Source organism: Cibotium barometz, chromosome 7 (genome assembly GCF_041138505.1).
Source record: "Cibotium barometz isolate CiBa-2024 chromosome 7, ASM4113850v1, whole genome shotgun sequence".
Lineage (NCBI taxonomy): Eukaryota > Viridiplantae > Streptophyta > Polypodiopsida > Cyatheales > Cibotiaceae > Cibotium > Cibotium barometz.
Genome location: NC_141052.1, coordinates 655,991 through 670,354, shown reverse-complemented (window position 1 = coordinate 670,354; position 14,364 = coordinate 655,991). Strand labels below are relative to the sequence as shown.

The 14,364-nt window shown below is 47.3% G+C and overlaps 1 protein-coding gene across 3 annotated transcripts in view; it reads left to right on the top strand.

The window, feature by feature from the left end:
• LOC147636551 (AP-4 complex subunit epsilon-like) overlaps positions 1-14,364 on the top strand; it is a 48,645-nt gene that overhangs the window by 15,489 nt on the left and 18,792 nt on the right. For all 3 annotated transcript variants that reach the window (XM_086799966.1, XM_086799965.1, XM_086799967.1), the window contains 2 exons: positions 8,039-8,236; positions 8,356-8,487. In XM_086799966.1, coding sequence (XP_086656092.1) covers positions 8,039-8,236; positions 8,356-8,487 — 330 coding nt within the window. The remainder of the gene's footprint in view (positions 1-8,038; positions 8,237-8,355; positions 8,488-14,364) is intronic.

Here is a 14,364-nt window from a genome sequence, read left to right as displayed (position 1 = left end):
ATGAGGCATGGAATGGCAGAATATTATTGTCTCTCGCGATGTTATCTTTGATGAGTTTGTATCTCATCCATTGCTTTCATGTCAAAAACAGCCATCAATTGGACCAGAAGATGTCTTTGATACATTGTTGCCTTTATTTGGGTCACATACTGATGATGTAGAGCGCGCTTTGGCTCATTTACAGCCATCACATCATGCTGAAATTCCTGAAATTCAGCCACCTAACACTACTCAAATTGGTCTTGATGTGCCACATGTTGAGCAGGAGACCTTGGGTGATGCATTAGACAATGAACAAGGAGGGAATGTCACATGCACTCTGCACTGTAGTGCATGGTGACAAGATGGCTCATCATCATAAGTGCAACATTGTACAGTATTAGTACTCTTTAGGACGATAAGTGTCGTACGCCGTGACCCCATTGTAATCCTCAGTCTAGGATAAGTCAGGCACGAGCTACTAGCAAGTCAGTCAGTCAGTCAAGTCCCTTAACCCATTTGAAGAGATTCATTCATGCATGTAGAGTTAGTAGAAACCTTAGGGTTTGCATTAGAAAGCACTCTGCATATTGCATATCATTCATCCATTACATATAGACCATTGCAGAAGCCTTCAAATAACATCTAGTATTTTTAGAATATTTATTAGCATTTATCTGGCATTTTTTCCATAATTTACAGCATTTAAAATCATTATTTTACATGAACAAGTCGTGTAGCATTTTATGCTATAGTCGGTCAGCATTAAATGCTAGTCGACCAGCACTTGTGCAATAGGCACGCTTTGCATCATTCCATCATTCATATCATAATTCAACAAGCAAGCCTTCAACGATTGGAGCCTTCAGCACAAGGAGCATAAGCGATTGAAGCATTCATCACCTCAGCCCTCAGCGTTTCATCCTTCAGCATCTAGGAGCATCGACGCATGAACATTCAGCCTTCATCGATCTAAACGCATCAGCATATAGCATTCAGCCTTCAGATTTTCTTGCGTTTTCAGCATAGGAGTAGTTTTCAGCATACATATCTTCATCGTTTTGCTACTTCACTTTGGTGAAGGTAAAACTCAGCATTCATTCACAGCCTAGAGACAGTCCCAATCAGCCCATACCTCAGCTTCAGATTTGCAGCTTTCCCTCATTCCATTGGGAAGAGTGCATAGGCTCGAGATTGGTCATCATTGGTGCTTCTACAGCTGTTTACAGTTCAGCCCCCTGACTCTTGGTCCTCCGAGATCTTGCGTTTGGCTTATCGTCAATCCACAATCAGTCTCTTCAAAGTAATAAAGCAAATACTTTTCCGATAACGGGATAGGGGGCCCCTCAAAGGGTAATTCGGGACCCCATATGGTGTACAGTTTCTCTCTCTCTCTCTCTCTCTCTCTCTCTCTCTCTCTCTCTAAGTTTGAAGTCATAAAAGTGAATTGCTAAACTCGCGAAACTCAAGATACAGAAGGCAGTGTGAGACTTGCGTGATAGGATCCTTAATTGATACTTCCGCTGCTGGTATCAGATTAAGCTTGTCCACACACCGCATCCTAGCGTGAGGGCATCCTTGGATCCTGGAACTTCCCTTCGAGGCCTGACTCATGGGAGCTCCATTCATAGCAACAACCCTCCATAGCCCAGCTGCCTCTGCTAACCCTAGGCAGGGCCTTTAGTGGCCTTGGTCAGGGATGATGGACGGCTACCATTGAGTCTTCCTGAAGGGATGAGACGAGAAAGTCGACACCTGTTGAAAGAACACTGGCAGGAGCTGACTAGGAAGGGCGAGGTGGAGGATTAACAGGGAAACTGAAAAAGAAGGCAGGCTGGTCGGAAGCCGGGCGGACGGGCTGAAGCACAAGGCAGGAGGACGGGTGAGGCGGAAGGGCGGCACACGAGGGAGACCGGCAAGGAAGAAGGGACGAAAGAGGCAAGGGGTGCAAGAGTGCCGCCTGGGTTCGAGCGCGGGCAGTGGGCTGGGTGGAAGAGGCTGAATTGGGGGGACCACCTGTGCGCGAATGCGGCGGCAAGTGGAGGAGAGGAGGGTGGCGATGGCAAGCTGGTGGCAGGGCTCAGAGGCAAGGCGGTGAAGGGCTGAGGACGTGGCGGCGGATAAAGGCGTGAAGGAGATGGGCAGGGGGATGAGAAGGTGCAGGGGGGAAGGGGCGCAGATCTGTGCCTGTGTGTGTGTGCGCGTTTTGGGGTACGCAGGGGGCTCTCCAGTTCTTCATGCCAATTACCAGAGTTTTTATAAAAACTGACAGTATCCACCATTTGGTGTTGCTATGTGTAGAAACTTGGTGGAAAACACTCCTGGCCCAATCCCTTTTTGCTAGTTGATCCTTGCTTATCTGCACCCTTAAACTTCTGGATGCTGAATGCTGGAATAAAGGGAGAAATGGCCTTTATGTCGGCCCCTAATTGCTGGTTGGCCTGATCGGCCTGCTAGGTTGCATGGTTGACTGCTAGTTAGCACCTCGACAGTGTGTTAGCATTAAATTTTTTTTGGTCTTCATACATGTTAAGTGTTGATCGGCATTGTGGACATATCTTTATATGTAAACCCAGGGATGTGATAGCATGAAGTTTACAATTTGCATGTAGAGGGCTGGTGTACCTTTTAATTTTGAGCTTGTGTAAAGTGTCTGTTAATTTCGCACCAAAGGCAAGGCTAGGATCAGGTGTTAGAAGTCATCTCCTGTCTATTTGTATACACCAGGGCCTCTGTTGTGGGTGTGCCCGCCCGTATATCATTTTTCCACACTCCCTGTATTTTTTCCCTATTTTTCCCATTTTTTTCTAGTGGCTGGAGGGCTGCCAGTTGATGCCAGGAGCACTCTGAAGCTGGCCGACTGCATCTGTATCAGTCGTGGGCTGTAGGAGTGCTGGCCGACTTGTTCTGTCTAGGCGTGGGGCATCTGGAGCTGGCCGACTGCTATTTTCAGCAGTCGTGGGATTTTACTCAGTCGTGGGCACTTTCTAGAGCTGGCCGACTGCCCTCATGGGTTTGTATATATTGCCCCTCATCCTCCTCCACTTTCTCATTCAGTACTTTCGGGATCTTGTGTATAGAGAAGAGTTTACACACATCTCTCTGTGTTTCTTGTGCTGATTATTTTCTGCAGTCTACTTGCTCTTGTCTACCCAAGTTTGGATATCATTTCCGCTGCATATTCTGACATGGTATCAGAGCCCTAGGCTCTAGGAGATCTTGGGCGTTTTTCTGAGCAAGATGGGGAGCAACAGGTTGCTGATCGGTGGACTGTTTCGGGCTGAACGGGAAGTGAAGGTGCAAGAGGAAGGCGGGCAGAGGGGCTGGACAGCCACTTGCATATTTTCTGATTTTCAGATTTTTTCCCACCCACCCACCCTTTCAGGTTACTCTCCGAGATGGCAGATTTACTCGAGATGGCTGAGAAGCACGTGAAGATTCCGACTCTCCCCACGTTCCCAGTGGATCGTCAGTTGGACGGGTCCAATTATGGCATCTGGAAGGTCATGATGGAGTCAGTTTTGGAGTCATATGATCTTGCTGATTTTATTATCACACAGGCACACATGTGGGACCGTGTCAACGCCAGGGTCCGGTCGTTTATATTCCTCAATTGCACACCACAGATGATTAACCATGTGAAGCACATGACGCTGGCGAGAGGCATATGGGAGCACTTGGCTTCTTTGTACAACAGGGTGTCACCCATGAAGCGGATATCCTTGGAAGTGCAGATGCGGGTTATGAACCCTGCAAAGTCTTCGACGATGCGGGAGCACATTAACAAGCTGCAGGCCCTTCAGCAGGAAGTCCTTCAAGCTGGGAAAGAGATATCATCTGAAGATATGGCCATCACGTTACTTTCCCACTTGCCCCGTCAGTATTCTGCTTTCTATTCCTCGTTGATCACTAGTGGCAGGCTTAGCACCATTACTTGGGAGGAGCTTGTGCCAATGGTCTTGGACCAGGAGGAACGTTTCACGAACCCTCCTCACGGCGGAGGTTCGGAGGCCTTAACTGGCCAACGGTCGAAAGGCCGTAATACCAACAAGGGCAAAGGGAAGGCTTCACCGGAGAAGTCTTCCGAGAAGAAGCTTGATCCAGAACGAGAGAAGCTGAAGGCCGAAAGATCGTGTAATGATTGTGGCGAGAAAGGCCACTACTGGAGGAAGTGCCCTAAGCGGACAGGGAAGAGTGCTGAGTCCTCAGCCTTAGCTGCGAAGACTCCTGCATTTGTGCACTTGGAGATGGTGGACTCCGATGCTTCATCATCTTCGAGCGAGGAGGCAGTTGGCTTCACCGCAAAGGATACCCGGGAATGGATTCTCGACAGTGGTGCTTCCAGGCACATGACTCCATCCCGTGACTTCTTCCTGGATCTGAAACGGCAGTCAGGTCGTATCTTTATTGGCGATAACTCCACTATTCCGATTCATAGTGAGGGCCGGATGGAGATCATTCCCGACGGCAAGGGGGGCAAGCATGCTTCCCGTGTTCTTTATGTCCCTGCTCTGGGCTTTCATCTTTTGTCAGTGCATGAAGTATGCAAGACTGGCTTTCGGGTGGAATTTGAGGAGCATTCAGTTGCTCTAAGGGACCGTGAGACAGGCAAAGTTGTTTGGGAAGGCGGTGTGGAGAACGGCATCTACAAGCTCTCTGCACTCTCCTCACTGACAGGCTCTCAGGTCGGAGATTTGTGGCACTTTCGTTTTGGCCACTTAAATGTGGATGCTTTGCGGCGCGCCTTCCGGGACCAGATGGTGGTTGGCTTGCCAGATGTTGGTAGTAGGCAAGGACGCTGCAGTTCTTGCATACGTGGTAAGCAGCACAGGGAATCCTTTCCGAAGCAGGCTTCTAGGCGGGCTTCGAAACCTTTGGAGTTGATTCACACTGACTTGTGTGGACCACAGCAGATACCATCCTTGGGAGGATCTCTCTACTTCATGCTGCTTGATGATTGTACCAGATTCACGTGGGTCTACTTTCTTTCACAGAAGGACCAGGCTTTTGCTCGGTTCAAGGATTGGCACGTGATGGTGGAGAAAGAGTCTGGATTTCAGGTCAAGACTCTCAGGGCTGACAAAGGAGGGGAATTCTCCTCGACTGTATTCTTTCGGTTTTGTGCAGATCATGGCATCAAGAGGGAATTGGCCAATACCGGATCGCCTTCGGAGAATGGAGTTGTTGAACGTAAGAACAGGACTGTGGTGGAGATGGCGAGGACTATGCTGGAGCATCGTGATCTTCCTCGTCCACTTTGGGGTGAGGCTGTGGCAACAGCTGTCCATACCATTAACCGCTCTCCGACGACTTCTGTATCCCATATGACTCCATTTGAGGCATATTTTGGCAGGAAACCCGATGTCTCGCACTTTCGTGTCTTTGGGAGTGACGCGTATGTACATATTCCGAAGAAGCAGAGGGGGAAGCTTGACTCCAAGTCCCGCAAGCTGGTATTTGTGGGGTATAACTCTCTTTCCAAGGGATACAGGTTGTATGATCCAGAGAGGAACGAGATTGTTGTCAGCCGGGATGTGGTCTTTGACGAGCATGTTCTAGCATCCACTGTCGAGGAGCCGCCACTTCTTGGAGATCCAGAGTCTGATGATGATTCCTAGTCTACCACTCCAGTTGATCCACCTCAGTCATCACAGGAGGTTGAGCCCGCAGCTGGAGTTGAGCCCCCGCGATCACAGGAGGCTCCACGATCTGTTCGAGTACCTAGGTGGTTGTTAGACACCCTTCGGGAGATAGGTGTCACGGAGCTACCCTCCGAGTGGACCACAGAGGACGGCCCTCGAAGATCACATCGAGTTCGAGATAAAAGCAACACGGCGGAGCTTCTTCAGGTGAACTATGCTCTTATGTCTCATATCATGCGGGATAAAGAGCCCATTTCCGTAAAGGAAGCCCTTTCACAGGATACTTGGAGGGAAGCCATGCAGGTGGAACTTGACGCCATCGAGAAGAACAACACTTGGGAGTTGGTTCCGAGGCCGTCGAAGCGGTCAGTCATTGGTGTCAAATGGGTCTTTAAGACCAAGTACGCGGCTGATGGGTCGGTGGACAAACACAAAGCCAGGCTCGTGGCTAAGGGTTATGCTCAGCGGCCAGGCATCGACTACGAGGATACCTTTGCACCGACAGCGCGGATGACCACGATTCGGACCGTTCTTGCCCTTGCTTCTTCTCAGAGGTGGCCCGTGTACCAGATGGATGTAAAATCGGCGTTCCTTAATGGTGACCTGCAGGAGGAGGTGTACGTTGAGCAGCCTCCAGGCTTTATTGTTCCAGGATCGGAAGGGATGGTTTACAGGTTACGTAAGGCCTTGTATGGTCTTAAGCAGGCTCCGAGGGCTTGGAATCAGAAGATTGATTCCTTCTTTATTCGGACTGGATTCCAGAGATCGGTTGCAGATCCGAACCTGTATCTCTTTCGGGAACGCGGCATGGTCACACTCATCATCCTTTATGTGGATGATCTCATTCTCACCGGCGGTCATGTGGAGCACATTGGAGTGACGAAGGCTGCCTTGTCAAAGGAGTTTGAGATGACCGACTTAGGCTTACTCCACTTCTTCTTGGGATTGGAGATCTGGCAGACCCAGAGGGGGTTTTTCGTCTCTCAGCAGCGGTATGTTCATGAGTTGCTTGAGGCCTTTGGGATGGAGAACTGCAAGCCTATTACTTCGCCGATGGACCCGAACACAAAGTTAACCGTTACATATCCTTGTGAGCCAGTTGATGCCTCGCAGTACCGGAAGTTGGTTGGTTCATTGATCTGGTTGCTGAACACCAGATTGGACTTGAGCTTCTCCGTGGGGCTGTTGAGCTCTTTTATGCAGACGCCATTGAAGACTCATTGGGACGCAGGATTGAGAATCTTGCGGTATCTGCAGAGTACGAAGGATCTGGGACTCTTTTACACAGGAGGGAATGGAGTCAAGCTCCAAGGTTGGAGTGACTCAGATTGGGGAGGATCCAGACACGAGGAGATCTACTTCAGGATACACTTTTACCCTCGGCTCAGGAGCGGTTTCTTGGAGCAGCAAGAAGCAGCCAACTATTGCCCTTTCTTCGACAGAGGCAGAGTATCGGGCTGCTTGTGGTGCTGCTTGTGAGGTTGTATGGCTGCGGAGGCTGCTAGGCGAGATGGGGTTTCCACAGAGGGAGCCCACAGTCATCCAGTGTGATAACCAGAGTTGTATAGCTATTGCTCGGAACCCGGTTTTCCATGCCCGGACCAAGCATATAGAGATACAGTATCCTTTTCTTCGTGAGAAGATCTTGGCGGGTGACATCTTGCTACTTTATTGTTCGACGGAGGACAATGCGGCGGACCTCTTCACGAAGTCTCTACCTCAGGCTACGCTCAGGCGGCACTCCAGCTCCCTGGGGTTGGTTACACAGCCAGGAGCTGAGAGGGGGTGTTAGAAGTCATCTCCTGTCTATTTGTATACACCAGGGCCTCTGTTGTGGGTGTGCCCGCCCGTATATCATTTTTCCACACTCCCCGTATTTTTTCCCTATTTTTCCCATTTTTTTCTAGTGGCTGGAGAGCTGCCAGTTGATGCCAGGAGCACTCTGAAGCTGGCCGACTGCATCTGTATCAGTCGTGGGCTGTAGGAGTACTGGCCGACTTGTTCTGTCTAGGCGTGGGGTCCCTGGAGCTGGCCGACTGCTATTTTCAGCAGTCGTGGGATTTTACTCAGTCGTGGGCACTTTCTAGAGCTGGCCGACTGCCCTCATGGGTTTGTATATATTGCCCTTCATCCTCCTCCACTTTCTCATTCAGTACTTTCGGGATCTTGTGTATAGAGAAGAGTTTACACACATCTCTCTGTGTTTCTTGTGCTGATTATTTTCTGCAGTCTACTTGCTCTTGTCTACCCAAGTTTGGATATCATTTCCGCTGCATATTCTGACATCAGGTTGATGTTTGTGATGTGACTGTGTTGTTTGAGAAAAGTGCTTCCATCTTCTTGTTCTGGTCTTTTGAATTTTCCATCTTCTTGTTCTGGTCTGCTATGTTAGTCATGTTGGTTATTATCATTGGCAGGATCCAGATGATACACTGAAGCGGAAAACCTTGGAGCTCTTGTACAAGATGACAAGGTCATCAAATGTGGAGGTCATTGTGGACCGCATGATCAGCTACATGAAGAATTTAACTGATTCACATAACAAAACAGAAGTAGCTTCTCGCTGCATAGAGTTGGCTGAGTGCTTTGCACCCAGCAATCAATGGTTTATTCAGGTGCTTGGATCTTAAATTCCATTCATACAGCCCTTTCTCGTTTGTGAATTTTTGGTCTTCTTGGGAAGCATTATTGACCTGTTAGTGTCTATCCCAATTCTTTTCGTCGTGTTGGACAGACGATGAACCATGTCTTTGAGCATGCAGGTTATCTTGTACCTGCGAAAGTGGCTCATGATCTAATGCGGCTTATAGCAGAGGGTGCAGGAGAAGAGAATGAAGATGCTGATAGTCAACTACGTTCTTCTGCAGTATGGATCACCATTCTTTCACGTCCTTATTTGTGGTTATTGAGTTATTTCAGTCACCAATGTGTTTAAACAGGGAGGCCGCCACATGGATTGTTCTGCTGTTATTAGATTGACTAGAAAGAAAGAAAGTTATATTTACTTCTTTAAAGACCAAAAGGGTCTATGAGACCAAAAGGTATTATAATAAGTTATGAGACCAAAAGGTATTACAATAAGTCCATGAAATGACTGAGTCATGGGGACAATTCTAGAATAAGGCTTGCTACCTATAAAGGTGATCATGTGAAACTGACTTACAAGGTAGCCGCCGTGACTGAGTCATGGGGAAAATTCTAGAATAAGGCTTGCTACCTATAAAGGTGATCATGTGAAACTGACTTACAAGGTAGCCGTGTGGCTCAAGCATGTGATGTGGTAGTCCATACTATGTATCTCAGATGCAAGTGCCTATACAAATAAAGAGAAAAGGAGTCAGTCAGTGGGGGCTGCATCTATGACCTCATACACGCTCTTGTCCTCATCCACTGCCTGAGGTGAGGACATTCCTTTCTGGAGAATCTCTCTGATCTGGATCTGATGGGCCTCGGTTGTCTGGTGTGCTATGGTTGGAGTGCTCTGTGTAATGTATCTCCTGGTAGTTGTGGTGGCTCTGTCCTGCCTGTATTGTACTGCCTAGTCCATTTGGCAAGGTCCTCAGAGTCTAGGGCTCCTTGTGGTCAGCGTTTGATGGTAGGCAGCTGTGAAGTATCTGAAACCTGAGCCCTGGCTTCTCTGAAAAGTAGATTTCTATAGCGATGTAGCTCCATCAGGTAAAGGCCAGGGCAGTGCTGGTTCAGGAAATTAACGATCCTGGAGAGAAAATTAAATCCGTCTCTGGAGAGGCAGAGGAAGCTCCCCCGTATCTCATAGTACACTGGGCATAAGCAGATATAGTGCTCCTCAGTCTTGACCTCTAAAGAGCAAAGTCTACATATACCATCCTCCTGTGCAATACCCTCTGTCCTTGTTTCCACTCTCAATCGGTGTGATGAGACTCGGATCTGCCCAATTGCAATCTGCATGGCATGTGTGATGGGTGTCTGTGAAGGTATCTAGGCTTTTGTCATCTACAGAAAATGGTCCTGATAGAATTGCATTTTGGGGATAGTTGAGGTGGTGCATGGCACGTTACCCAGTATGCTAGAAGGTAAAAGTACCGCACTGCAGGCAGGCAGGATTGTTGCAACCATTGCCCATCCCGGTGGGATATATGTATGGATCTTGTCACGAACTTACCTCCAAGGTGCAGGGAGTAGAAATACGATTTGTTTGACTATCATCGATAGATTGGCAAGTTTGTTATGTTCATTCCATGCAAGGCCACTAGAATTGTTGAGGATGTTGTTCGACTGTGCATTAGACTTTGGCACCCAATTTGTGCTCTGTCTAAAACTATTTTGTAAAATAGGGATGCAAAATATATACTTCACACTTTTGGCGTGCCTTGTTTGACGATTTTGGTACTGTATTGCAATTCTCCAGCGCATATCACCTATAGACTAACGGATAAACAAAAAATCTATAATCAATTTGTTTTTGAAATCCTCAACTCCTATGTGCACTCTGAACGATCAACAATTGGAGCATTTTCTGCCTTTGGTCCAAGAAATGCTGAATGATTTGTGTTCTTCAATTGGCAAGGCACCTTTTGAAGCGATGTTTGGACGACCTTTCTAGACCTTTATGGTGAGGACATTTTTCCAGTAGTCCCCGACTACATCTTCCTCTTCTTTCAGATGGAACAACGAAGACGAGGCCCAAAGGAGAGAAGAAAAAGCAGAAGTAGAAGTAAGAAAACAACAAGAAAAAGCAGAAAGACGGGACTATGAGGAAGCCCAACGCAAGATCGACGAAGACCGGCGTCAGGCTGAACCTACCGCTCGGGAGCACCAACGAGAGCTTGATCAAGAACGTATGTTACTGGAGCACCAAAGGGAAAAGGAGGCCATTCATCTTAGATACCAGCACCTCTCTTCATCTTCCCCCGCCTTAGGTGCCACCAGCCAATAGTCCGCAACATCAACTACCGTCATTCGCAGTCAACCAAATTTCAGTAAGTATGATGGTAAGTGTGATCATTTAGCAGTTAATCAGTTCATTCATCAATTTACTGCTCATTTTCCATTAGCTAGGATCACAGATCCTCAGGATAGAGTCCACGTAGCGGCTCTTCATCTCACTGGTGAGGCAGTCACTTGGTGGCAGCATCGGTCTAATCTTTATACAGACGAGACTATTGGTGTCACAGCTTTTAGCTGGGATACATTTGTCCATGACGTGAAGACCAGATTCCTCCCGCCCCAGTACATGACCGGTCTGGCAGATGAGTTCTATGGACTCGGATGGAACGGATCCCCAGTGCTTCAGTTTTCCGGCAAGGTTATTACTTTAGCACAGCAGTTAGGGCTATCTGCGCAGGCCAAGATGGAGCAATTCATTCGTGGATTGGATCCTAACATTCGGTTCACAGTTCGTAGCTTTGAACCCAAGTACATATGACCGGGCTTTGACTCTAGCTCAGAACGAAGAAATGAAAATGAACGGAGGCAAGCCATACAGTCATCACACTCCAATACCAAACCCCAACCGGGGAAGGGTAATTTGTCTTCTAAAGACACTAAGACAGACAATAGTCCTACCTCTAATTCAGGGGGTAAGGAATCCAAGCCTAAGAAAACCCCTGAGGAAAAGGCTAAAGCAGGCATCACTGGAGGCTATCTTCCTCTAGAGGAGCAAAGACAGTATCAATTAGAAAACTGATGTTTTTTTTGTCATACCATTGGGCATGGTAAGAAGGATTGTCCAAAAAGGCAAGCAGAGCAAGCCTCCAAAGAGCCGTCTGCCACAGTTGCCGCAGTATCCCCCGCTCCTCCAGACCCGCCTGCTACCACCAATGCGGTTCAGATCTTACCTTCTATGCATCCCATGCTATCCGTGGTACTTGATGCTAAGCAAGAGGGTGAGGCGACAACCACACAGAAAAGCTTGATCCGAGCTTATGGCTCTGCCCCAAGGGCCGCCAGTTCATAATCCTTTTTGACATGTGCAGTTTTGAGGATGCCATCTCTCCCCAGTTGGCTACCAACATGAGTTGTACCTTAGTGCCCTATCATTTGGAGGTAGACGGGTTTACACCTGGTCTCCGCACCCACATATCTCAACAGGCACAACAGTTTTCTTTTCAGATTCAAAAGGCCTCATTCCAACGAGATTTCATTGTCTCTCCTCTTTTGGGATGTGACATGATCTTAGGAATCCAGTGGTTTCATCAGTATGAACCTATTCCCAATTGGGGGCAGGATACCTTTATTATCTCTAAAGGTTTTCCTGAGCTTGTCATGATTCGGGGAGATAGGAGCATTCTTGGCATTCCTATGATTTCTCATCTCCAGGTCCGACGAGCTATCCGCAAGGGAGCGGAAGGAGCATTGATTTATGCTCAGACAGCTTCTATCTCATCGATAACCGCTATCTCATCTTATTCAGTCCCTCAGTTGGCAGATCTCCTTTCTCATTCAGACATTTTTAAGGATGATCTCCCACCCAGTATCCCACCCTCTCGTCCTGTGGATCAAGGAGCATAAGCGATTGCAGTTTCAGCCACCATCCCTTAGCGTTTGTCTCCTACAGCCCTGGGCGCCTCAAACGCATGAGCATTCAACACTTCTACATCAGCAAAACGCATCAGTTCAGCATTCAGCCAGTAGTTCACCTTGTGTTTTTTACATCCATACAGTTTTCAGCATTCATCATCTCATCGTTTTGCTCCAGCCACTTGGTGAAGGTAAAATGTAGCATTCATAAGCATTTACAGCATTCATACTCAGTCTAGAACAGTCCCAAACAGCCCCTCTCTTAGCCTCATCTTTGCATCCCCTTCTCATTCCATTGGGAAGAGTGCATAGGCTCGAGATTGGACATCTTTGGTGTTTCTACAACAGTGTACAGTTCAGCCCAACACTTGGTCTTCAGAGGTCTTGCGTTTGGCTTATCGTCAGTCACACCGTCAGTCTCTTTAAAGAAAATAAAGCAAATACTATCTCGGTAACGGGATAGGGGGCCCTTTAGTGGGTAATTCAGGACCCCATACGGTGTATAGTTCTCATCTCTCTCTCTCTCTCTCTCATATCTCTTAAAAGTTTGAAGTCTTAAAGTGGATTGCTAAACTCGCGAAACTCAGGATACTGAAGACGGTGTGAGCATTTGTGTGACAGGATCCTCCAATACGAATACTTCCGTTGCATGTTACAAAACGCCCCTGAAGTGAATGGTGTGAATGTACAGGGTGTGTGACAGATCACCCTGAAAATGGTAGTAAGCCTAAAGCTTTGCGAAAAGCTTCAGACTTCTCCTTGGAAAGGGGCTTGGTAACCCATCTGCCACATTGGCCTGTATAGGCACGTAAGTCAAGGCCATCTCTCTTGCATGGAGCCTCTCCCTGACATAATGATAATGCACCTCAATGTGCTTTGTCCGTGCATGGAAAACCGGATTCTGCGCCATTGCCAATGCACTCTGAAACGGTGGTAGAAGGCAATTGTCTAATATCAAGATCTGCCAATAGATGGCGGAGCCATACACACTCCACAGTAGTTGTGAATGCTGCCCTATACTCAGCCTCACAACTATGAGTGGCACTGTCGGCTGCTGCCTGCTGAGCCATGAAATGCATGAACTTCTAAGAAGGAAACAATTACCATTGGTTGACACCCTAGTGTCATAACATCTTGCCCAGTCACTATTAGTGTAAGCGGTCAAGCATAAAGAAGATGCATTGCCATAAAACAATGCAAAGTCCTGAGTGGCTTTAATGTAACGAAAGACACGCTTCACTGCTTCCCATTGTCTAGTGCGAGGACAATGCATAAATCTGCTCAACTGTGACACTGCATGTTGAATATCAAGACGGGTAGTGCATACGTCCAAGTTCTGCCAACTTGAAACATAACACCACAAAGAAAGATAAACACAAAACAAGTGTCATGAAAAACCAAGCATTCACTCCATGCAATATACATGTCTCTAGGTGATGTCCCAACTGCTCCAAAAGATGGCCATCCCATAGGATCCATGATTAGCAGTATTATCATAGACATATACATGCAAGATGCTCCACATGTACACAAAACACAAAACAAGTGTCATGAAAAACCAAGCATTCACTCCATGCAATATACATGTCTCTAGGTGATGTCCCAACTGCTCCAAAAGATGGCCATCCCATAGGATCCATGATTAGCAGTATTATCATAGACATATACATGCAAGATGCTCCACATGTACAAGTATTTCCATACACAGTGATACATAATTTGCATTATTCCAAGCTAGCATTTAATAACACAAGAGATACACCAAAATGTGTACAAATATGAGTACATCCACGACCATAGGGTAAAGATCAGTGTCCCAATCTTTTTCCAAAGTAGATATACTTCAGCCCTTAGTACCTCGGGTGAACCATAAAGAGATCACCAAGCGACTCCTAGATCTCATCTGAGTGTGTCTGTGAGACAAAGGAGTGGATGAATCCCCCTCTTGAGCGTCACGTAATGCTCGAGACCCACACTCTGATGCTGAACTTGTGTGAGCACTTTCCATGGTAGGCTCACAAATAATTCACATAATGATGTGTCCCTCCACAAGATACTCCATAGAAAATGCTCCAAAAATCCTGGTTCTGTTCTGATCTTCTCTTCTTTATTGCCTCCTTAGGGTTAGCCTCTATGAGAAGCATGTACATGTGTGTGCACATGACATCCTCCTCTGCTAAACTTGATGACAGGATTCCAATCTGCTTCTTGGATGACTGTCATCATCCCATTCTCTTCCCGGAGT